Here is a 27,597-nt window from a genome sequence, read left to right as displayed (position 1 = left end):
TTTAAGCTGTCCACCACACTTCCCGTCTCCTTTATAAACATAACGATGTTTCAAACAAATAGATGAAACTGCTTAGATCGATATGTCACCACTAGAATTTCTTTCATGTTATACGGAGCTACTAGGTAAAATTCCCATACTGATTTGGCATCATTAGCATATGTCATGTTATATAAAACTAATAGATGATATTTTTTTACCAACATGACATCTACGATATCACTAGAATATGTGCTGTGTTATACGTAACAAATAGATAACACTTTCCATACTGTTATATCATCACTAGAATGCATGTCATGTTATACGTAACTAATATATGACATTTTCCATAATGCTATATCATCACTAGAATGCATGTCATGTTATACGTAACTAATAGATAAAACCTTTTATACCGTTATATCATTACTAGAATGGGTGGCATGTTATACGTAACTAATAGATGAAAGTTTCCGTACTGTGTTATCATTACTAGAATGCATGCTATGTTATACGTAACTAAAAGATAAAAGTTTCCATGCTGTTATATCATCAATATATTCATGCCATGTTATACGGTTCCTGTCTTCAAGATCAAGGTCATGACACAATATTTTAATTTTCCACTACTATCGTTTCAGCTCTGTAACTCTAGAACCATTTTGGGGTTAAAGTATGATACTTTAGAGACGCTTGAGTTTAATGAATGTAATTTTAGTGCCCACTGTAATTTATGTAGCTTGGTAACCTTTTGAGGTTAATTTATTTAACTTTCGGTTTGTCTGAGTTTAAGGTATGTAACTTTGTAAACGTGTACAACATTCATAAGAAGTTATGTCATGCAACTGCACTGGGGTTTATATCTACCGTGATCAAGGTATATAACTTTGTAAACGTGTACAACATTCATAAGAAGTTATGTCATGCAACCGTACTGGGGTTTATATCTACCGTGATCAAGGTCAATATTCAGTCTCAGTTATAGTAAACACACTTTCTTTCCCACTGTAACTAAATAACCTTTTTAGATTAAAGGATGAAGCTTGGTAAAAATACATATCACGATCAGCTGGTGTATTGTCAAGGCATTTCTGAACTTTCATATCTGACCAGTTGCTTTTCCTATCACCTCAGCAACTTTTCCTGTCAGCCCAGCAACTTTTCCTGTCTGCCCAGCACCTTTCCATGTCTGCACAGCAACTTTCCATGTTTGCCCAGTAGTTTTTCAGCTCAGTCGTTTAAGTCATGTACACATTTCATTACTGTGTATCCTCACTATGAAGTGGGGAACAATTATTCGCTGAATAAAACTTGTCTCGTAGGAATTCATTTCCATTAAAAAGGCATACAATCTTTAACTTTTGATAGTCGTATACACTATCTCCTCGTAGGAATTAAATTCCATTAAAAGAAAACATACCATCTTTGAATATTTTCTTTGGTTTTTAATAGCCCTATGCACTAATGCTAACATCGTTCGGGTAAAGGCTCCCTTGTCATGATTTAACGTGATAATGACTAATATGTATTCCATACTTGACAAAGTATTACAGTTAAATTATAGTTCATTAACTCATTCTACTTACCCTGTATCACTGGAATCAATGCTGTACTATTACTAAACAAAACTTTGGATTGCATGTGTAGCCTGAGTATTCCACTAACTTAATTATCCTGCATCATTGGTGTCTGTGAACTCCATCTACTTTATTACCTGCATCATTGGTATCTGTGAACTCCACCTACTTAATTACCCTGTACCATTTGTATGTGAACTCCACCTATTCAATTACCCAGCATAATTGTAATCTGTGAACTCCACCTACTTAATTACCCTGCACCATTGGTATATGTGAACTCCACCTACTTAATTACCCTGCATCATTGGAATCTTCACACTGCATCTATTTAATTGCCCTGCATCATTGGAATATGTGAACTCCACCTACTTAATTACCTTGCATCATTGGAATTCGTGAACTCCACCTATTCAATTACCCAGCATCATTGGAATCTGTGAACTCCATTTACTTAATTACCAAGCATCATTGTAATCTGTGATTTCTACTTACATAATTACCATGCATCACTCTAATCTGTACATTCCAACTACTTAACTACCCTGAATCAGTGGAATATGTGAACTCCACCTACTTAATTACCATGCGTCATTGGAATCTATGAACTCCACCTACGTTAGTACCCTGCATCATTGGAATCTGTGAACTCCACATACTTAATTACCCTGCATCATTGGAACTTGTGAACTCCACATACTCAGTTACCCTGCATCATTGTAATATGTGAGTTCCATTTATACAAAAACCATGCATCATTGGAATCTATGAACTCCACCTACTTAATTAAACTGCATCATTGGAACCTGTGAACTCCACATACTCAATTACCCTATATCACTGGAATCTGTGAATTCCACATACTCAATTACCCTATATCACTGGAATCTGTGAATTCCACCTACTTAATTACCCTATATCATTGGAATCTATGAACTCTACCTACTTAATTACCCTGCATCACTGGAATAATGTGTGAATTCCACCTACTTAATTACCCTGCATCACTGGAATCTGTGTGAATTCCACCTACTTAATTACCCTGCATCACTGGAATCTGTGTGAATTCCACCTACTTAATTACCCTATATCATTTCATTCAATGCTGGATCAGTATTAAATAAGCTACATCATTGGATCTAATGTTGTATCTGTATTTAGGAACATTTAGCAAGGAAAAGATAAAATGAATAATAAATCATAGAGGAAAGAGATTATGTGATCATAAATGGTTATATATAGTTGGCTTTCAAACCTAATAGCGAGATGTAAAGTTACTGTCAAACGTAATGGCAAACATTTGGATGTAAAATACCGTCGGAATGAATGGCAAGAATTTGGATGTAACTAGTTACCGTCAAACTTAAGGCAAAAAGTTGTTTGTAAAGCTACCGTCAAACTTAATGGCAAGAATTTGGATGTAAACAACTACCGTCAAAACTTATGGCAAGAATTTGGATGTAAAGTTACAGTCAAACTTGATGGCAAGAACTTGGATGTAAAGTTACAAGTCAAAATTAATGCCGAGAATTAGGATGTAAAGTTACCGTCACACTTAATGTCATGAATCTGGATACAAACAATTACCGTCAAAAGTGATGGCAAGAATTTGGATGTAAACAGTGACCGTCAGACTTAATGGCAAGAATTAGGATGTAAAGTTACCATCAAAATTAATGGCAAGAACTTGGATGTAAAGTTACCGTCAAAATTAATGGCGAGAATTAGTATGTAAAGTTACCGTTAAATGTAATGGCAAGAATTTGGATGTAAAGAGTGACCGTCAGACTTAATGGCAAGAATTAGGATGTAACGTTACTTTCAAAATTAATGGCAAGAATTATATGCAAAGTTACCGTCAAACATGATAGCAAAAAGTTGGATGTAAAGTTACCATCAAACGTAATAGCAAGAATTTGGTTGTAAAGTTACCGTCAAACTTAATGGCAAGAACTTGGAGGTAAAGTTACCGTCACAATTAATGGCCAGAATTTGGATGTAAAGTTACCATCAAATTAATGGTAAGAACTTAGATGTAAAGTTACCGTCAAATTTAATGGCAAGAACTTCGATGTAAATTTAGCGTCAAACTTGATGGCGAGAATTAGGATGTAAAGTTACAGTCAAACTTAATGTCAAAAATTTCGATGCAAACAGTTACCGTCAAAACTAACAGCAAGAATTAGGATGTAAAGTTACCGTCAAACGTAATGACAATAAGTTGGATGTAAACAGTGACCGTCAGACTTAATGGCAAGAATTTCGATGTAAAGTTACCGTCAAACTTACTGGCTAGAAAAAAAAGATTTCAAGTTACCGTTTCTTTCTGGTCTTTGTCTTGCGCTATGGCAATTGCTTGGTGGACAGAGTTGTACAGTATGTTGTAATCTACGATAAGGTGAAAGTTTGCCAGGCGCAGAATGTCTCTCAAAGCTGTTGGAAGAAGAAATAAAATACACAGTACACTAACAAGTTAAGGCAAGTTGATAGCTCAAGCACAGTGTGATCACAGATCAAAGGACCAGTTGATTTAACGGTCAATTTTCGCTTAACACATTTACTCTCAGCACTAATTAGAACAGATTAATCATTTGCTAAAACGATATACACTCTTGCACACACATTCACCCATGCCGTGTGTGTGTATATATATATATATATATATATATATATATATATATATATATATATATATATGTGTGTGTGTGTGTGTGTGTGTGTGTGTGTGTGTGTAGATCATGAATAGTGAGTATTATATGTTCTTTATAAAAGAAAAAATACAATTATATTGAGATATCCTATATTTATAATATTATTTCTGCTTACGCTTGCATCCAACCAGGAAAACCTTAATTCCAACTTCTTTGTAATCGTTTACAATCTGGAACAAATAAATAAATAAATAAATACGAAATTTAATCTGAATGAAGTATGGAATCATCTTAACTTGGAGAGCGGTGACAGAAGAGATTTTATGGGTGACAAAGGAAACTAAAAGTGGTGAGAGAAGGAAAAGAGACGTTACTTCAAAGTTCACATACGTTTACACATTCTGGATGAAGATATACTTTGTAGACAAGTAGATCATTGAGAAGACATGCGAATAATATACAAGAAGATCAACTGTATATGATCTATTTGAATTTAAAAGAGGGAAAACAACATCCCTGAAAACATTATGTTGCTTAACTATTTAACAATGTGTTGATATTACAAAAAAGCATAGGATCACTATATGCTAGTAATTTTATTGGATTTGTATACTAGTAATTTCATCAGGGCTATATGCTAATAATTTCATCAGGGCTAATGCTAGTAATTTCATCAGGGCTATATGCTAGTAATTTCATCAGGACTATATACTAGTAATTTCATCAGGGCTATATGCTAATAATTTCATCAGGGTTATATACTAGCAATTTCATCATTACTATATACTAATAATTTCATCAGGGCTATATGCTAATAATTTCATCAGGGTTATATACTAGTAATTTCATCAGGGCTATATGCTAATAATTTCATCAGGACTATATACTAGTAATTTCATCAGGACTATATGCTAATAATTTCATCAGGGTTATATACTAGCAATTTCATCATTACTATATACTAATAATTTCATCAGGGCTATATGCTAATAATTTCATCAGGGTTATATACTAGTAATTTCATCAGGGCTATATGCTAATAATTTCATCGGGGCTATATACTAGTAATTTCATCAGGGCTATATGCTAATAATTTCATCATGGTTATATACTAGTAATTTCATCAGGGCTATATGCTAATAATTTCATCAGGGTTATATACTAGTAATTTCATCAGGGCTATATACTAATAATTTTATCAGGGCTATAGCTTAGTAATTTCATCAGGGCTAATATGCTAATAATTTCATCAGGGATATACTAGTAATTTCATCAGGACTATATACTAGGAAATTCATCAGGGCTAAATATTAGTAATTTCATCAGGACTATACACTAGTAATTTCATCAGGGTTAAATGCTAGTAATTTCAAATATTTTTCAGCTATGCAATAGTCCAAAAATGTGACGGACATTTTGTTGGAGGGAAGAAGAGACTGAGCCACGAACTGCAGTTATGTCACGTAAAGATTAAGGGACACAAATATAATAGCTCTAATCTATGTGTGAAACAAAGCTTAGCTATTCTATGGTTGGGCAACCTAGCTCACAAAAATTAAGAGAGATTAAAAAATAGCAGGTTTGCCGCACGATCTGTTTTTTTCCCCCATATCACTTAGTACAATCTATCAAACCTTAATGGATTCAAAGACTTTATTAGTGTGGTTAGACTAATGGGGATGATAATGTGTAATACATATGTGGGGATGATAATGTATAATACATATGGAGTTTTCTTCTGATTCTGTGCTACGAGAACCTAACGTCTGAATTGAATGTTACAAAACTACCTATGTAATGCGGAATATATCTTTGTAATTTCATTTTGAAGAAATAATGGCAATTACTGGCATGCAATAATATATACAATGACAAAATCTATCACCTCAAGCGCACATGTACATATTTTGTTATTATTAAATATTTTGTGCGACTTTGATCACTTTCATTACGTGCTGAATATATATGGCTCCACATTATACAACCATAACATAGCATACGTTTGGCATAGCATCAACTATTTTAAAAGTATCTTCAGAACTTAAGTACCTAAATTTCATTTGATATAATAATAAAAGATCCATAAAGATTCAATACTCTGTACTGATAATGTTTATTTAGTCTTCGTCCGGGATCATTTGGGTGTGAACACAAGACCCATACATTTGAAACAAAAATGTACCAGTCTGTGACACATTTAAAATCACTTTTATTAGTTCCTGAAAAGATCTCTATTGCAAAACACAATTAACTTTGTCTTATCAAAGTTTATACCATTCCAAGGGTATTGCAAAAGCGTCCCATGATGTGTCCGTGCCGTATCAATGTTATCACTCCATTGACTCAGTTAGCTATATCACCAGCAAGTAAGAGTGCTAAAAGATCAGGGACATTTTCTCATAAAAAATTACCTCTACCACATTTTTATCTCAGTTACCAAATCAAATAGTTGATAAACAAAAAAATAATAAGGTCTCAAAATACAATCCTTGTCTACTCCCCAGCGTAAAATCAATGTGGCGGCTAAACCTTCACTACTTTACATATGACTGGTGTGATAAGCGGCATAGTACTTTTGAAACAAAACATTAATTCCTGTCCCATCTCACAATCAACTACACCGCTTCTGATCCCATCACCTAAAGGAATCGTATCATATGTGTTTCGTACGTGAACTGTTCCTCCTCTGACACCAATTCCTGGTCATTATAGCTGGTGAATTTGACAATATTGTACATCAATCTCTGAAAACCCCAAATTATTTCTCTCCTGAGTGAATAACACAAACTCGCTCTCAAAAGTGAAAGGTATGTGCCTATTGTTTGCAGACATTTCTCGGCACGAAATAATTACGCCAGTCTAAAGCAACACATAGGCGGCACTCCCTACATTTTAATTAGATATTTAATCTAACACCGAATCCTAATTATGTTTGCATTCTTAAATTAAAAATAATATTTACATTGTTTTAAAACCATCATATCACTGCAAATACGCTAATATCATTAAAAGGTATTTCAACCAATCATATGTGGAATATATTTTGAAAATGTATTTCAACTAATCATATTCACAATATATTTTGCCAGTATACCTGAATAAGATATTTGATGCCCACAGAGTCTATGTGGTTCACGACTGTAATGTCTATGATAACCGCTTTTATTGGAGGCTGCCACGCCTGCGCAAATCTGTACAGGGCGAGTTTCTTTTCCCGTTCGTTTTCAAAGCAGCCTGTCTCTTTGTGCACCACCAGGACCTCTTTCGCGCTTCCCTTTTTTACTCCTAGAGCCTGCAACAAATATCCAAGTGGAAACAGACCTCACTATTAACTAGCATGGAATGTGCCTTAGAAAAAAATGCATGTAAATTACACTGAAAAAATCTGATGAAAATGCAAGTTATTCCATTTTTCACGACAATTTTCTAGATGCGATTACAAGATTTCTGTGAAGCTCTGATTATGTAATGAGTCTCGCCGATACCGCCATGTTATTGTTCAGAGGTCAATTGGTATTTTAAATTCCAGTATGTTATGAAGATAACATTCGAGAGTGGACAGGCTTGACCCTGAGCGACTCACTGAGAAAGACGGAAAATCGAGATGAATGGAGGAAGCTGGTTGTTGGGTCTTATGTGGTGCCTCAGACTAGGGGACTGATGAAGATGCTGATGTTATAGGTAGGTGTGTGAATGATTGGTCAGTTAATAACTGTTCATATATCACCTCCGTATCTCAATAGACATTGTCATGAGAATGGTTACTGACTGATACGTCTATCTGATTTCAGAAAGTTCCAAATCAAAGGAGAATTTTTATCTCGTTCCACTCTGTAAAGTCTAAAGGTCTAATTAAAGTATAATACATGAAATATATTCTAATTTCGAATACTAACAATTATGATAAAATCTGTTAGATTTCTTTCAAATTATGAAAATCTTTACAATTAAACGAAAATTCCATTTCCTATGCTCGGTTGTGTTGTGAACGAAGATTTATAATCCAGTCTGGGAAATGCGGTCGCTCAGTGATTAGCGTGCCGAACTGACAAGAGAAGGGATGAGTGTTTGAATTCTACCACCGGACCATTCTGAGGCAGTAACCTTGGTGTGTCCTTGGAAACGGCACTTCACTTCAATTGCCTCGGCACCAAAAAACCTACTAGTATTGCTGTGCCATAAAGTATCAAACCAAATGATTCGATCAAACCTTTTTCTCTGTTTCTCTCTTCCTCTTAAATTCTGATAGTTCCAGTTCTTGCTTTCTCCGCATCAGCGTTTCATGCATCGCCCACATCTTTTTCTTTTTAAGTTTAGTGGGATGAAGCCCTGTTTTCTTGTACAATTTGTCTCTGAAATGCTCGGCATTGGCAAAGTAAATGGATGCTTGAAACCGAAATATTTTTATGCCAGGTACCTTCTCAACCTGAATACATAAATAATCTAAAATTAAATATACGTCAATATATAGATAGTTAAACAGACACACACACACACACACACATACACACACACACACACACACACACACACACACACACACACGTGCGTGTGTGTGTGTGTGTGTGTGTGTGTGTGTGTGTAATACAAAAGTATTATCATACAGGTTAGAGAATTTTTAATTCGAAGCCCAGTCCGCGGTTAAACGGCACCCATAGCCTTGCTTGCACACACAAGCCCATATTACCTCACGACTAAGAACAAATCACCAAAACAATGATGCTACTCAATCGGTGTTATATGCACTCGGGTGTAGCAGACACTAGCATGACGATCTAGTAATTAATTCTCATCTAACTAGACAGCCATTCCAGATTCCTATGAAAGAAATCAAGGTATATAGAATAAATAATAGAGAATTATAAATATACACCAAACATAACGGAGAGAGCTATCCCTAGATTCTAAGGAAGAATGCTTGATAATATTAGGCAGAATTAATGTTTAATACAAAAAATGCTATCATACAGGTTAGTTAACTTTTTTATTCGAACCCAGGTCCGCAGGTAAACGGCACCCATCGCCTTGCCTGCACACACAAGCCCATATTCCCTCACGACTAAGCACACATCACCAAACAAATGATGCTTCTCAATCGGTGTTATATGCATTCGTGTGTAGCAGACACACTCGCATGATGACCTAGTAATTAATTCACATGTATCTACACAGTCGTTCTGGATTCCTATGAAAGAAATCAAGATATATAGAATTAATTATAGGGAATTACAAATATACACCAGACAACGGACAGTGCTATTTCTAGTTTCTATAGAAGAATGCTTGATAATAGTATGCAGAATTCATATTTAATACAAACAATATTATCATACAGGTTAGAGAATTTTAAATTTTAAGTTTTCGTTGTTGTTAGAAAATTTGTATTTTAAAATATAATTATATTTGAATGCCTTACCCCAACAGCAACAGCTGAAATGAATCACCCATAAACTAAATAAAATTCGTAGTATTTATGGCTTCATTTATTCGCTTTGTTTATAGACAATCTTTGCATATATTCAGTCTGTCCCACCATATCTTATCGATAGTTATTGGTGTATAATGAGTCGGTCCCACAACGCCTTGTTTGACAGTTGTTGGTGTATGTTTAGTACGTCCCACCATACCTTATTGATAGTTCATCGTGACATCTATAGTCTGTCCCACCATACCTTATTGATAGTCATTGGTGTATAATGAGTCGGTCCCACAACGCCTTGTTTGACAGTTGTTGGTGTATGTTTAGTACGTCCCACCATACCTTATTGATAGTTCATCGTGACATCTATAGTCTGTCCCACCATACCTTATTGATAGTCATTGGTGTATAATGAGTCGGTCACACAACGCCTTATTTGACAGTTGTTGGTGTATGTTTAGTACGTTCCACCATACCTTATTGATAGTTCATCGTCACATCTATAGTCTGTCCCACCATACCTTATTGATAGTCATTGGTGTACAATTAACCTGTCCCACCATACATTATTGATAGTCGTTGGAGTATAATTACTCTGTCCCATCATACCTTATTGATAGTCATTGGTGTACAATTAATCTGTCCCACCATACCTGATTGATAGTCATTGGTGTATAATTACTCTGTCCCACCATACCTTACTGATAGTCCATCGTGACATTTATAGTCTGTCCCACCATACCTTATTAATGGTCCTGTCAGGATTATAGTCCTCCGTCCCCTGAACCTCGCCATATATATATGTCTGGAATCTAGAAGAAAAAAAAGAAAAGGCTTTAAGAAAGCGTATACCACCCGGTTTTCTTTCAGCTTCGGCAAACATATATTTTATTGACATATATATAATTATGCTCATTTATATAAAAAGTATCAAACTTAGTTCGCAGTTAAGACTTAACATTATAGTGGAATGACTTGCCTTGAGTAAAGAATGGAAAAAATGCATTGGTGATCCTAATAGTGCGTTATAAATAGATAATTAATTAAAAGTTTTACACTTGAAAACAGAAAAGCAATAAAATAGTTATGTATATCCCATAATATTCCATTTTGTTCCATTTTCTATAACCCTGGAATCGACGGTCGTGCATTATTAATTGTTACAATTTACACATACACTATATGGAGTAAAATCAAAATTAACATGATACTTGCACGTCACAGAAACCCGTGTATATTGTACATCTATATTAAGGAATGACACATGGAAGTTTAATTTATAGTTTCCTTCTGTTTCTTGTGAAAGAAGGTCGGCTATATAATATCAGTATTAAAGCCAGAGGTACAACCAAATGCGTATCCAGTAATTGGCCATAGTTAATACAACCAAATGCGCATCCCATTACTTGGCAATAGTTAATACAACCAAATGCGTATCCCAGTACTTGGTTATAATTAATACAACCAAATGCGCATCCCAGTACTTGGCCATAGTTAATACAACCAAATGCGCATCCCAGTACTTGGCCATAGTTAATAAAACCAAATGCGTATACAAGTACTTGGCCATAATTAATACAACCAAATGTGTATACAAGTAACAGGTCATAGTTAATACAACCAAATGCGTATACAAGTAACAGGTCATAATTAATACAACCAAATGTGTATACAAGTAACAGGTCATAATTAATACAACCAAATGTGTATACAAGTAACAGGTCATAGTTAATACAACCAAATGCGTATACAAGTAACAGGTCATAATTAATACAACCAAATGTGTATACAAGTAACAGGTCATAATTAATACAACCAAATGTGTATACAAGTAACAGGTCATAATTAATACAACCAAATGTGTATACAAGTAACAGGTCATAATTAATACAACCAAATGTGTATACAAGTAACAGGTCATAGTTAATACAACCAAATGCGTATACAAGTAACAGGTCATAATTAATACAACCAAATGTGTATACAAGTAACAGGTCATAATTAATACAACCAAATGTGTATACAAGTAACAGGTCATAATTAATACAACCAAATGCGTATACAAGTAACAGGTCATAATTAATACAACCAAATGTGTATACAAGTAACAGGTCATAATTAATACAACCAAATGTGTATACAAGTAACAGGTCATAGTTAATACAACCAAATGCGTATACAAGTAACAGGTCATAATTAATACAACCAAATGTGTATACAAGTAACAGGTCATAATTAATACAACCAAATGCGTATACAAGTAACAGGTCATAATTAATACAACCAAATGCGCATACAAGTAACAGGCGATAGTTAATACAACCAAATGCGCATACAAGTAACAGGTCATAATTAATACAACCAAATGCGTATACAAGTAACAGGTCATAGTTAATACAACCAAATGCGTATACAAGTAACAGGTCATAATTAATACAACCAAATGCGTATACAAGTAACAGGTCACAGTTAATAAAACCAAATGCGTATACAAGTAACAGGTCATAATTAATACAAGCAAATGCGTATACAAGTAACAGGTCATAGTTAATATAACCAAATGCGTATACAAGTAACAGGTCATAATTAATACAACCAAATGTGTATACAAGTAACAGGTCATAATTAATACAACCAAATGCGTATACAAGTAACAGGTCATAGTTAATATAACCAAATGCGTACACAAGTAACAGGTCATAATTAATACAACCAAATGCGTATACAAGTAACAGGTCATAATTAATACAACCAAATGCGCATACAAGTAACAGGCGATAGTTAATACAACCAAATGCGTATACAAGTAACAGGTCATAATTAATACAACCAAATGCGTATACAAGTAACAGGCCATAATTAATACAACCAAATGCGTATACAAGTAACAGGCCATAATTAATACAACCAAATGCGTATACAAGTAACAGGTCATAGTTAATACAACCAAATGCGTATACAAGTAACAGGTCATAATTAATACAACCAAATGCGTATACAAGTAACAGGTCACAGTTAATAAAACCAAATGCGTATACAAGTAACAGGTCATAATTAATACAAGCAAATGCGTATACAAGTAACAGGTCATAGTTAATATAACCAAATGCGTATACAAGTAACAGGTCATAATTAATACAACCAAATGCGTATACAAGTAACAGGTCATAGTTAATACAACCAAATGCGTATACACAATTCGTATCCCAGTTCATAGCCTTAGTGAAATATAACATAATGCGTATCCCTGTACTTTGTCATACTTAAATATAATTTATTGCGTATCCCGGTACACGACCATAGTAAAGAATAACAAAAACGTGTATCTCAGTATTTGGCAATAATGAAGATCAACCAAATGCGTATCTCATTATTTAGCCATGCTAAGTACAACAACAACAACAACAACAACATCAATAATAATAATAATAATAATAATAATGTGGACTTAGCACGGCGCTTACTCTTTAGAACCTATATGCGTTTTACAATATTATATAACACAAAATAATACACGACAATATTGCAAAACAATCAATATGAAGAAAAGCATGCTGATAATATTTAAGAAAGTAGACATGATTAAGTATTTAAGTCTCTTCTTGCAGTCGAAATATGAGAGTTTTAAGAGCACTATTGGATGAGATCACAGTGTCCTTGTGTCTAAGGTCTATGGGTAATATGATCCACACAGACGGGCCCTGGTATAAGAAATCTATCCATATGACTTCGTTTAACAATAGGAGTGCCGCAAGAGGAGCGCAAGTTTCTAGATGGGTATACACCTGGTTGAGGTCAGATAGCAATATTGGACTTTAGCCACTCAACGAAATATAGGACAGTGAACAGAATTTGGGAATGATTTAAGATCGAACACGTATACAGAGAAGGTTAAAGAGCAGGGACGGATGTGTGTTATACTCTAAGTATGATCCGATCAGCCGTGTTTTGATCTTTTGAAGTTTTTTGTAGTAGATACTGAGACAAATCAGATAGGAATCAATTACAACAGTCCAGTCTTCAAAGTACTAAGAAACACACACATGTTTTAGTGACGTCAATCTAAAAAAAATTGCGAATGGAGCTCATGCGTCTAAGCTCCTGATATGCAGTCTATTCATGTCCCAGTATTTGGCTATAGGTTAGTGCGACAAAATGCATGTCCCAGTATTTGGCTATAGGTTAGTGCGACAAAATGTATGTCCCAGTATTTGGCCATAGGTTAGTGCGACAAAATGCATGTCCCAGTATTTGGCCATAGGTTAGTGCGACAAAATGCATGTCCCAGTATTTGGCCATAGGTTAGTGCGACAAAATGCATGTCCCAGTATTTGGCTATAGGTTAGTGCGACAAAATGCATGTCCCAGTATTTGGCCATAGGTTAGTGCGACAAAATGCATGTCCCAGTATTTGGCCATAGGTTAGTGCGACAAAATGCATATTCCAGTATTTGTCCATTGTTAAGCGCACAAAAATCTGTACCCCGGTATATGACGACATTGACATACGAGAAATTACGTATTACAGTACTTGGCCAAAGTTTAGTACTACGTAATGCGTAATCCATTAATGACAATATATAAAAACAATACCGTGCGTAGTCCACTACACCAACACCCGTATCATAGTCTATATATATATATATATATATATATATATATATATATATATATATATATATATATATATATATATATATATATATATATATATATAAGTACAAACACACAGTAGACACGTATACAGGCACAAATACACATACAAATTACACATGTATTTCGGCAAAAATCACACAGCACACGCAAATGTTAGCTCAATGGAACATTACACATTTCTTAATACAAACACAAGGCATACATTATATAAGTACAATTACACAGTACACATTCTACAGGGTGGTCCTCGTGTAGGAAAAAAATGATTTTTCCACAGGGTGATCCTGAGTATGAAAAAAAATATCATGTTCAACAGGGTGGTCTTCGAATAAAGAGAAAGGATCTGCATTCCACAGGGTGGTCTCCGAAACGGAAAAGGAATATGTAGCTAGAGTTATATAAAACGTATGTATAGAGTATAAAAAGAATATGTAGCTAGAGTTATATAAAACATATGTATAGAGTATAAAAAGAATATGTAGCTAGAGTTATATAAAACATATGTATAGATTACAAAAGGAATATGTTGCTAGAGTTATATAAAATGTATGTATAGAGAATAAAAGTAATATGATAAAAATAATATGTAACTAGAGTTATATAAAACGTATGTATGCAGTAAAAAAGGAATATGTTGCTAGAGTTATAAAAATGTGTGCATAGATATTAAAAGGAATATGTTGCTAGAGTTAAATAAAATGTATGTATAGAGAATAAAAGGAATATGTAGCTAGAGTTATATAAAATGTATGTATAGAGAATACATGTAATATGTAGCTAGAGTTGTATAAAATGTATGCATAGAGAATACATGTAATATGTAGCTAGAGTTGTATCAAATGTATGTATAGAGAATAAAAGGAATATGTAGCTAGAGTTATATAAAATGTATGTATAGAGAATACATGTAATATGTAGCTAGAGTTGTATCAAATGTATGTATAGAGAATAAAAGGAATATGTAGCTAGAGTTGTATCAAATGTATGTATAGAGAATACATGTAATATGTAGCTAGAGTTATATAAAATGTATGTATAGAGAATAAAAGGAATATGTAGCTAGAGTTATATCAAATGTATGTATAGAGAATACATGTAATATGTAGCTAGAGTTGTATCAAATGTATGTATAGAGAATAAAAGGAATATGTAGCTAGAGTTATATCAAATGTATGTATAGAGAATACATGTAATATGTAGCTAGAGTTGTATAAAATGTATGCATAGAGAATAAAAGGAATATGTAGCTAGAGTTATATAAAATGTATGCATAGAGAATAAAAGGAATATGTAGCTAGAGTTGTATAAAATGTATGTATAGAGAATACATGTAATATGTAGCTAGAGTTGTATCAAATGTATGTATAGAGAATACATGTAATATGTAGCTAGAGTTGTATCAAATGTATGTATAGAGAATAAAAGGAATATGTAGCTAGAGTTATATCAAATGTATGTATAGAGAATACATGTAATATGTAGCTAGAGTTGTATAAAATGTATGCATAGAGAATAAAAGGAATATGTAGCTAGAGTTATATAAAATGTATGTAAAGAGAATAAAAGGAATATGTAGCTAGAGTTATATAAAATGTATGTATAGAGAATACATGTAATATGTAGCTAGAGTTGTATCAAATGTATGTATAGAGAATACATGTAATATGTAGCTAGAGTTGTATCAAATGTATGCATAGATATTAAAAGGAATATGTAGCTAGAGTTATATAAAATGTATGCATAGAGAATAAAAGGAATATGTAGCTAGAGTTATATAAAATGTATGCATAGAGAATAAAAGGAATATGTAGCTAGAGTTGTATAAAATGTATGTATAGAGAATACATGTAATATGTAGCTAGAGTTGTATCAAATGTATGTATAGAGAATACATGTAATATGTTGCTAGAGTTATATAAAATGTATGCATAGAGAATAAAAGGAATATGTAGCTAGAGTTATATAAAATGTATGTATGGAGTAAAAAAGGAATATGTTGCTAGAGTTAAATAAAATGTATGTATAGAGAATAAAAGGAATATGTAGCTAGAGTTATATAAAATGTATGCATAGAGAATAAAAGGAATATGTAGCTAGAGTTATATAAAATGTATGCATAGAGAATAAAAGGAATATGTAGCTAGAGTTGTATCAAATGTATGTATAGAGAATACATGTAATATGTAGCTAGAGTTATGTAAAATGTATGTATAGAGAATACATGTAATATGTAGCTAGAGTTGTATAAAATGTATGCATAGAGAATAAAAGGAATATGTAGCTAGAGTTGTATCAAATGTATGTATAGAGAATACATGTAATATGTAGCTAGAGTTGTATAAAATGTATGTAAAGAGAATACATGTAATATGTAGCTAGAGTTGTATCAAATGTATGTATAGAGAATAAAAGGAATATGTAGCTAGAGTTATATAAAATGTATGTATAGAGAATAAAAGGAATATGTAGCTAGAGTTATATAAAATGTATGCATAGAGAATAAAAGGAATATGTAGCTAGAGTTATATAAAATGTATGTATAGAGAATACATGTAATATGTAGCTAGAGTTGTATCAAATGTATGTATAGAGAATACATGTAATATGTAGCTAGAGTTGTATAAAATGTATGCATAGAGAATAAAAGGAATATGTAGCTAGAGTTATATAAAATGTATGTATAGAGAATACATATAATATGTAGCTAGAGTTGTATAAAATGTATGCATTGAGAATAAAAGGAATATGTAGCTAGAGTTATATAAAATGTATGTATAGAGAATACATGTAATATGTAGCTAGAGTTGTATAAAATGTATGCATAGAGAATAAAAGGAATATGTAGCTAGAGTTGTATCAAATGTATGTATAGAGAATACATGTAATATGTAGCTAGAGTTATATAAAATGTATGTATAGAGAATACATGTAATATGTAGCTAGAGTTATATAAAATGTATGCATAGAGAATACATGTAATATGTAGCTAGAGTTATATAAAATGTATGCATAGATATTAAAAGGAATATGTAGCTAGAGTTATATAAAATGTATGTATGGAGTAAAAAAGGAATATGTTGCTCGAGTTAAATAAAATGTATGTATAGAGAATAAAAGGAATATGTAGCTAGAGTTATATAAAATGTATGCATAGAGAATAAAAGGAATATGTAGCTAGAGTTGTATCAAATGTATGTATAGAGAATACATGTAATATGTAGCTAGAGTTATATAAAATGTATGTATAGAAAATACATGTAACATGTAGCTAGAGTTATATAAAATGTATGCATAGAGAATAAAAGGAATATGTAGCTAGAGTTATATAAAATGTATGTATAGAGAATACATGTAATATGTAGCTAGAGTTGTATAAAATGTATGCATAGAGAATAAAAGGAATATGTAGCTAGAGTTGTATAAAATGTATGCATAGAGAATAAAAGGAATATGTAGCTAGAGTTATATAACATGTATGTATACAGAATACATGTAATATGTAGCTAGAGTTATATAAAATGTATGTATAGAGAATAAAAGGAATATGTAGCTAGAGTTATATAAAATGTATGCATAGAGAATAAAAGGAATATGTAGCTAGAGTTATATAAAATGTATGTATAGAAAATACATGTAATATGTAGCTAGAGTTGTATAAAATGTATGTATAGAGAATGCATGTAATATGTAGCTAGAGTTATATAAAATGTATGTATAGAGAATACATGTAATATGTAGCTAGAGTTGTATAAAATGTATGCATAGATATTTAAAGGAATATGTAGCTAGAGTTATATAAAATGTATGTATAGAGAATACATGTAATATGTAGCTAGAGTTATATAAAATGTATGCATAGAGAATACATGTAATATGTAGCTAGAGTTATATAAAATGTATGCATAGAGAATACATGTAATATGTAGCTAGAGTTATATAAAATGTATGCATAGATATTAAAAGGAATATGTAGCTAGAGTTATATAAAATGTATGTATAGAGAATACATGTAATATGTAGCTAGAGTTATATAAAATGTATGTATAGAGAATACATGTAATATGTAGCTAGAGTTATATAAAATGTATGTATAGAGAATACATGTAATATGTAGCTAGAGTTGTATAAAATGTATGTATAGAGAATACATGTAATATGTAGCTAGAGTTATATAAAATGTATGCATAGAGAATACATGTAATATGTAGCTAGAGTTGTATAAAATGTATGCATAGATATTTAAAGGAATATATAGCTAGAGTTATATAAAATGTATGTATAGAGAATACATGTAATATGTAGCTAGAGTTATATAAAATGTATGCATAGAGAATACATGTAATATGTAGCTAGAGTTATATAAAATGTATGCATAGAGAATACATGTAATATGGAACTAGAGTTATATAAAATGTATGCATAGATATTAAAAGGAATATGTAGCTAGAGTTATATAAAATGTATGTATAGAGAATACATGTAATATGTAGCTAGAGTTATATAAAATGTATGCATAGAGAATACATGTAATATGTAGCTAGAGTTATATAAAATGTATGCATAGAGAATACATGTAATATGTAGCTAGAGTTATATAAAATGTATGCATAGATATTAAAAGGAATATGTAGCTAGAGTTATATAAAATGTATGTATAGAGAATACATGTAATATGTAGCTAGAGTTGTATAAAATGTATGTATAGAGAATACATGTAATATGTAGCTAGAGTTATATAAAATGTATGCATAGAGAATACATGTAATATGTAGCTAGAGTTGTATAAAATGTATGCATAGATATTTAAAGGAATATGTAGCTAGAGTTATATAAAATGTATGTATAGAGAATACATGTAATATGTAGCTAGAGTTATATAAAATGTATGCATAGAGAATACATGTAATATGTAGCTAGAGTTATATAAAATGTATGCATAGAGAATACATGTAATATGTAGCTAGAGTTATATAAAATGTATGCATAGATATTAAAAGGAATATGTAGCTAGAGTTATATAAAATGTATGTATAGAGAATACATGTAATATGTAGCTAGAGTTGTATAAAATGTATGTATAGAGAATACATGTAATATGTAGCTAGAGTTATATAAAATGTATGCATAGAGAATACATGTAATATGTAGCTAGAGTTATATAAAATGTATGCATAGAGAATACATGTAATATGTAGCTAGAGTTATATAAAATGTATGCATAGATATTAAAAGGAATATGTAGCTAGAGTTATATAAAATGTATGTATGGAGTAAAAAAGGAATATGTTGCTAGAGTTAAATAAAATGTATGTATAGAGAATAAAAGGAATATGTAGCTAGAGTTATATAAAATGTATGCATAGATATTAAAAGGAATATGTAGCTAGAGTTATATAAAATGTATGTATGGAGTAAAAAAGGAATATGTTGCTAGAGTTAAATAAAATGTATGTATAGAGAATAAAAGGAATATGTAGCTAGAGTTATATAAAATGTATGTATAGAGAATACATGTAATATGTAGCTAGAGTTATATAAAATGTATGCATAGATATTAAAAGGAATATGTAGCTAGAGTTATATAAAATGTATGTATGGAGTAAAAAAGGAATATATATTGCTAGAGTTAAATAAAATGTATGTATAGAGAATAAAAGGAATATGTAGCTAGAGTTGTAAAAAATGTATGCATAGATAATAAAAGGAATATGTAGCTAGAGTTATATAAAATGTATGTATAGAGAATACATGTAATATGTAGCTAGAGTTGTATAAAATGTATGCATAGAGAATAAAAGGAATATGTAGCTAGAGTTATATAAAATGTATGTATAGAGAATACATATAATATGTAGCTAGAGTTGTATAAAATGTATGCATAGAGAATAAAAGGAATATGTTGCTAGAGTTATATAAAATGTATGTATAGAGAATACATGTAATATGTAGCTAGAGTTGTATCAAATGTATGTATAGAGAATTAAAGGAATATGTAGCTAGAGTTGTATCAAATGTATGTATAGAGAATACATGTAATATGTAGCTAGAGTTATATAAAATGTATGTATAGATATTAAAAGGAATATGTAGCTAGAGTTATATAAAATGTATGCATAGAGAATACATGTAATATGTAGCTAGAGTTGTATCAAATGCATGCATAGATATTAAAAGGAATATGTAGCTAGAGTTATATAAAATGTATGTATGGAGTAAAAAAGGAATATGTTGCTAGAGTTAAATAAAATGTATGTATAGAGAATAAAAGGAATATGTAGCTAGAGTTATATAAAATGTATGCATAGAGAATTAAAGGAATATGTAGCTAGAGTTATATAAAATGTATGTATAGAAAATACATGTAATATGTAGCTAGAGTTATATAAAATGTATGTATAGAGAATACATGTAATATGTAGCTAGAGTTATATAAAATGTATGCATAGATATTAAAAGGAATATGTAGCTAGAGTTATATAAAATGTATGCATAGAGAATACATGTAATATGTAGCTAGAGTTGTATCATATGTATGTATAGAGTATACATGTAATATGTAGCTAGAGTTGTATAAAATGTATGTATAGGGAACAAAAGGAATATGTAGCTAGAGTTATATAAAATGTATGTATAGATATTAAAAGGAATATGTAGCTAGAGTTATATAAAATGTATGCATAGAGAATACATGTAATATGTAGCTAGAGTTATATAAAATGTATGTATAGAGAATACATGTAATATGTAGCTAGAGTTGTATAAAATGTATGCATAGAGAATACATGTAATATATAGCTAGAGTTGTATAAAATGTATGCATAGAGAATAAAAGGAATATGTAGCTAGAGTTATATAAAATGTATGTATAGAGAATACATGTAATATGTAGCTAGAGTTGTATAAAATGTATGCATAGAGAATAAAAGGAATATGTAGCTAGAGTTATATAAAATGTATGTATGGAGTAAAAAAGGAATATGTTGCTAGAGTTAAATAAAATGTATGTATAGAGAATAAAAGGAATATGTAGCTAGAGTTATATAAAATGTATGCATAGATATTAAAAGGAATATGTAGCTAGAGTTATATAAAATGTATGTATGGAGTAAAAAAGGAATATGTTGCTAGAGTTAAATAAATTGTATGTATAGAGAATAAAAGGAATATGTAGCTAGAGTTATATAAAATGTATGCATAGAGAATAAAAGGAATATGTAGCTAGAGCTATATAAAATGTATGTAAAGAGAATAAAAGGAATATGTAGCTAGAGTTATGTAAACAAACATACAGTCAAGAAGCATAAGAAGTATACATGAATTCTAGAAATAGGGTAAGGGGATTAGACATTTATATAGGTTTGTGTATACTGACACAGGGGGTATGGAGACTAGATATTTATTTAGGACTTGGTATACTGAGACAGGCGGTATACTGATTATATATTTATTTTGGACTTTATAAAGTTAAATAGGGGCACGGAGATTAAGTATTTCTTTCAGGCTTATTACTATATATTAAGATGGGGTTACGGAGATTAGGTATCTATATAGGCTTATGACTCGGTATGATAAGATAGGGGTACGGAGATTAGGTATTTATATAGGCTTATGACTCAGTATGCTAAGATAGGGGTACGGAGATTAGGTATTTATTTAGGCTTATGACTCAGTATGCTAAGATAAGGTTACGGAGATTATGTATATATTTAGGCTTATGACTTAGTATGTTAAGATAGGGGTACGGAGATTAGGATTTTATTTAGGTTTTGACTCTGTATACTAAGATAGGGGTACGGAGATTAGGTATCTATTTAGGACTTTGTTGAGTTAAATAGGGGTAGGGAGATTATATATTTATTTAAGCGTAAGGTTTGAGACCTTGTTTACCAAGACACCTTTTGGAATTTCATTCTATTTTGGCATGAAATTCAATTTACCGAACATTTTACAAGAAGAGGTTTTGAAGTTAATGGTCTTTATCAGCGTGACTGCAAAATTTTTGGAGTTTGTTTACTTGTTTAAAGTGAGATTTGTATGTATTATGCCCGATAATACAAAGGTAGTCAATCAGAATCAGTAGGTGTGTATTAAAAATAGATTTTTGAATGTATATGATATCAGATAACTTAGCAGCGTAATATGTATGATAGTATACAATTTAGGAGCGTAATATGTGTGATGGTGTACAATTTAACAGCGTAATATGTGTGATGTTATACGAGTTAGCAGCATAATGTGAATAATAGTATATGATTTAAAAGCGTTATACGTGTGATAGTATACGATTTAGAAGCGTAATATATATAATGGTATACGATTTAGCAGCGTAATGTGTGTGATGGTATATTATTTAAGAGCGTAATATGTATGATGGTATACGATTTAGCAGTTTAATGTGTGTGATGGCATACTATTTAGCAGCGTGATATGTATAACTGTATACGATTTAGCAGCTTAATATGTATAATGGTATACGATTTAGCAGCGTGATATGCATTTTTGTATACTGTTTAACAGCGTAATATGTGTGCTAGTATACGAGTTTTCAGCGTGATATATTTGATGATATACGAATCAGCAGCGTAATATGTATAATATTAATCGATTTAGCAGCGTAATATGTATGATGGTATACGATTTAGCAGCGTAAATGTATGATGGTATACGATTTAGCAGTGTAATATGTATGATGGTATACTAACAGCGTATTATGTGTGATGATATACGATTTAGTAGAGTAATATACAGAATGGTGTACAATATAGCTGCGTAATGTTTAGTTGATATTATTTAATATATCTGATCAATATGAATACCAGACTATTTTCCCACACTACCGATCGACATTGCCCTTAATATGCAAATACAACGCACTGCATGAAATACTGCTCCTTTAAGTCTCGACTGAAATCAGGATATCAGGAGGCGCAATATACCATTTTCAGTCGACCAATGAGAGGTTAGTATTAAATTCATATTGCATATTAAGCGGACGCAACTATGGCCATGTCAATCGGTAGCGAGGGAATATGACCTGGTATTTCTGAAGGACATGGTAGCAAGTTAAACTTGGAGTACATATACAAAGTCGAATGAATGAGCTAAACGTGAGTATTTATTACAGTACGCGAAGTGTAGCCTGAAATAGCAGCGTTGGGTCTTAAATATGTCGCGCAATTTGTAGGTAAATTCTAAGTAAAGATACTAATTCATGTACGAATACTTAACACCTAAAACGGAATGATCATGTACGGACGACTGTACTGTTCACGAATACTGAACACCAATTAATTATGTAATGATTACTGTACTGTTTACGAATACTTAACAATAAACGGAATGGTCATGTAAAGATGAATGAATTGTTTATGAATACTTAACACTAAAGGGAATGATCGCGTAAAGATGAATGAATTGGTAAAGAATATGCATTCAGACTGAAGTTAAAGATAATCAGTTTACTTGTGGGCGAGCCTGACAGCAAAGTATATGGTCAACACAAATCCTGTCAGCAACACAAGGGCGATGTCCAGTACCAAGACAGACACAAACATCACTAGCCACACTGTCTGAAACAGTAAACAGTGAATCATGTATAAATGAATAGACAGTGCTGTATTGGGGCACATAAGGAAACTAAAATGATATGTCGATCTGAAATTAAGTTTCGAAGGTCCATACACTATGTTTATCTGAATAACTTCCATGTATATATATATATATATATATATATATATATATATATATATATATATATATATATATATATATATATATATATATAATTGACACAGATTCCCTCGTAAGCACAAACACATTTACAATATTCACCAATATTCAGAATGGCATGATGCCGCTACTCTGGGAGTTGATAATGTCTATGTTGATACACAAATCCCCTCTCCAGTAGGAACACAATTAGAGTATCCAACAATACAAGGAGTGACACACTGAGAGTTTAGAATCTCACAAATGCCTACATCATGATAGCCGACCTAATCTGGCATGATGGCGACAGATGGGAGTTTAGAACCTCAAAAATGGATACATAGTGACGGCTGATTTAAGTTGGTCTTGATAGGATTCGAACCTGTTACCCACAATATAGGTGAGTCGCGAATCTAAGCCAACGAATGTGCTACCATATGGAGAAACGAAATATTTGCTTCATTATGTTACACATGCACACTTTCATGAGTATAGGACTGAAACAAAGTTGTATTAAGCTAAATTAATATGCTCAAAGTTGTATTAATCTAGACGCAGTTAACTCAAAGTTAGTCTAAATGTAATAGTCCAAAAGTTGTATTGATCTAGGTTGTAATAATCTGAATGTTTAATTCATCTAGAAGTAATAGTCTTAAATTTGTATTAATCTAGATGTTGTATGCTCAGTTGTATTATTCTAGATGTTGTATGCTCAGTTATATTGATCTAGCTGTTGTTTGGTCAGTTGTATCAATCTAGATGTTGTATGCTCAGTTGTATTAATCTAGATGTTGTATGCTCAGTTGTATTAATCTAGATGTTGTATGCCCAGTTGTATTAATCTAGATGTTGTATGCCCAGTTGTATTAATCTATATGTTGTATGCTCAGTTGTATTAATCTATATGTTTTATGCTCAGTTGTATTAATGTAGATGTTGTATTCTCAGTTTTTTAATCTAGATGTTGTATGATCAGTTGTATTAATAAAGATGTTGTATTCTCAGTTGAATTAATCTAGATGTTTTATGCTCATTTGTATTAATCTAGATGTTGTATTCTCATTTGTATTAATCTAGATGTTGTATTACCATGCTGTATAAATCTAGATGTTTTATGCTCAGTTGTATTAATCTAGACGTTTTATGCTCAGTTGTATTAACCTAGATGTTGTATGCTCAATTGTGCTAATGTAGATGTTGTATTACCATGCTGTATAAATCTAGATGTTTGTATTAATTTAAATGTTGCATGCTCAGTTGTATTAATCTAGATGTTTTATGCTCAGTTGTATTAGAGTAAATGATGATTGCTCAGTTGTATTAATCTAGATTTTGTATGCTCAGTTGTATTAATCTAGTTGTTGTCTGCTTCGTTGTATTTCTTCTGTATATTTGATTTAATTTATATTTGATTTAATTGATTGTTTGTTAGTTTTAATTTTCAAAAATTCCATTACATGCTATTGTAGTGTTATTTTATTTAGTGGATTAGATATTTTCGAGAAATTCAGTTCAGTTTTTCGTAAACCTAATAATAGAAACTTCGTATTTAATGCTGACTCAGTTTCTGACCTTGATTCACGAGTTGAAGTAAACAACATTTTTTAAATTCTTTCTTAGAGCAGTTCCATAATGTAGACCCGGGGGAGTACTTGAAGTACGTGATGAATAACATGTAGCAATTATTTCGAGAGTCTGGTTTTAGTGGATGGTTGACCCGCATTCAGGCATCTTTTTTGCGCGGTAACCAGATTTAACATTGATGTATTGAGAAATAATTTTATTCTTGTCTTAACACTTGAGACGTCGAACTGGATTTTTTTGACCAGTTTAAGTTTAATTTTTAATTTTTCTAGAAATTATGTGTATTCCAAGAGATTATGTTTCCCTGGAAATACTTGTGCTCTAAATTCTTCGACAAAGACAGTTATCGACATTTACAGAATTCAAACAATGGAATATTTCACTGTCACTCCTTGTTTAGATCAATCAAAATGTGTTGATAACAGTGATCCTTTTGTAACTCCTGATTCTCTGTATTCTAATCAGGGTGACAAGCTACAGTTACATGTCGTCGAACATGAAAAGTATCCTGCGATCTGTTTGTTTCAAAGGGCCTTTAGTGAAACTGAAGCCACTGAAGTACCTGTCTGTTATTTCATTAAAAATGGAATTCTTATGAGAAAATGGAGACCTCCCGAGGTACATGCTGGTGACCAGTGGTTAGTGAACTATCAACTTATGGTTTCAAAATCCTACCGACAGAAATTCTCAATCTGGCGGATGAAACTCCTTTGGCTTGTCATTTTGAGATTAATAAGATTTATCAGAAGATCTTGAATCACTTCTATTCTCCAAAAATTAAAAGTGATATTTGTAAATACTGTAGATCTAGTCCTACTTGTCAAATGGTAGGAAACCCCAATCAGAAAATGCCTAAGGCTTATCTAAAACCTATTCCTGCATTTAGCAGAATTATGGTAGATTGTGTTGGTCCCTTACCTAAGACCAAGTCAGGTAACCAATACTTGTTGACCATAATGTGTGCGTGAACAAGGTTTCTAGAGGCAATTCCTTTGAGGAATATTAAATCTAAAACAATAGAAAAAGCTTTGATAATTTTTTTTTACTCAGTTTGGCCTTCCCAAATCTGTCCAATCTGATCAAAGTTCAAATTTCTTGTCTGGAATTTTTCAGCAAGTTATGTACGAATTATGCATCCAACAACTCAAATCTTCTCCCTTTCACCTTAGAGCAAAGGGGCCTTAGAAAGATTTCATCAGACTGTAAAAAATATTATTCGATCATATTGTTTTAATACGTGTAAAGGATGGGATGAAGGGATTCACTTACTATTGTTTGCTGCTAGGGAATTAGTTCAAGAATCTTTAGGATTCAGTCCCTTTGAACTGGTTTTTGGACACACTGTGTGTGGACCATTGAAGTTGTTGAAAGAGAAGCTTCTTTCTAATGAAGATACTGAAATTAATCTTCTCGATCATAGTTTCAAGAGCGAATCTGCACTCCGCTCAGTCACAAATGAAATTAAGATATAAAAATACTCAATGGAAAGGAGTTTTCGGACTGGTGATGGAATTCTGGCTCTCTTGCCCATGCCACCAAATCCTCTTCAGGCCAATTATTATGGTCCCTCCACAGTCGAAAAGAAAGGCAATGATTTAAATTACATCATAAATACTACTGGGAGGTGAAAACAAGAACAAATTTGCCACATAAAAATGTTAAAGGAGTTTATTGAGAGAGATAGCCAGGTTAAACATGCAAGTAATTTCGATGTACTTTTCCTACTCATTGAAGATTTAAGTGAAGGAATATCATCGAATTATACTAATTTTGGAGCGACAAACCTTCGGAATTCAGAAATTATGAATGATCTGGACCAGAAACTTTCACAATTGCAACAGCAAGAAAGGATTAAACTTAAAGAGTTATTACTTGAATATGAGCACTTATTTCCAGATGTTCCTACAAGAATCAACAAAATTTTCCTTGACGATGAAATTGTAAATTCCTAACCTGTGAATCAACACCCGTACAGGATGAACCTTCTCAGACAGCAATACTTGAAAAAAGAAATACAGTA

At 32.0% G+C, this 27,597-nt stretch overlaps 1 protein-coding gene across 2 annotated transcripts in view; it reads right to left on the bottom strand.

The window, feature by feature from the left end:
* The window catches only part of LOC149786159 (prestin-like), a 45,599-nt gene that overhangs the window by 10,725 nt on the left and 7,277 nt on the right, over positions 1-27,597 (bottom strand). For both annotated transcript variants that reach the window (XM_089978155.1, XM_089978156.1), the window contains exons 2-7: positions 23,748-23,854; positions 10,372-10,441; positions 8,421-8,636; positions 7,305-7,502; positions 4,386-4,440; positions 3,877-3,992 (exon numbers count right to left, since the gene is read on the bottom strand). In XM_089978155.1, the coding sequence (XP_089834281.1) occupies positions 3,877-3,992; positions 4,386-4,440; positions 7,305-7,502; positions 8,421-8,636; positions 10,372-10,441; positions 23,748-23,854 (762 nt within the window). The remainder of the gene's footprint in view (positions 1-3,876; positions 3,993-4,385; positions 4,441-7,304; positions 7,503-8,420; positions 8,637-10,371; positions 10,442-23,747; positions 23,855-27,597) is intronic.

This window comes from Sinohyriopsis cumingii, chromosome 12, assembly GCF_028554795.1.
Source record: "Sinohyriopsis cumingii isolate HCF-2022 chromosome 12, ASM2855479v2, whole genome shotgun sequence".
Taxonomy (NCBI): Eukaryota; Metazoa; Mollusca; class Bivalvia; order Unionida; family Unionidae; genus Sinohyriopsis; species Sinohyriopsis cumingii.
The sequence above is the reverse complement of the archived record's forward strand: the minus strand, read 5'-3'. Positions and strand labels throughout refer to the sequence as shown.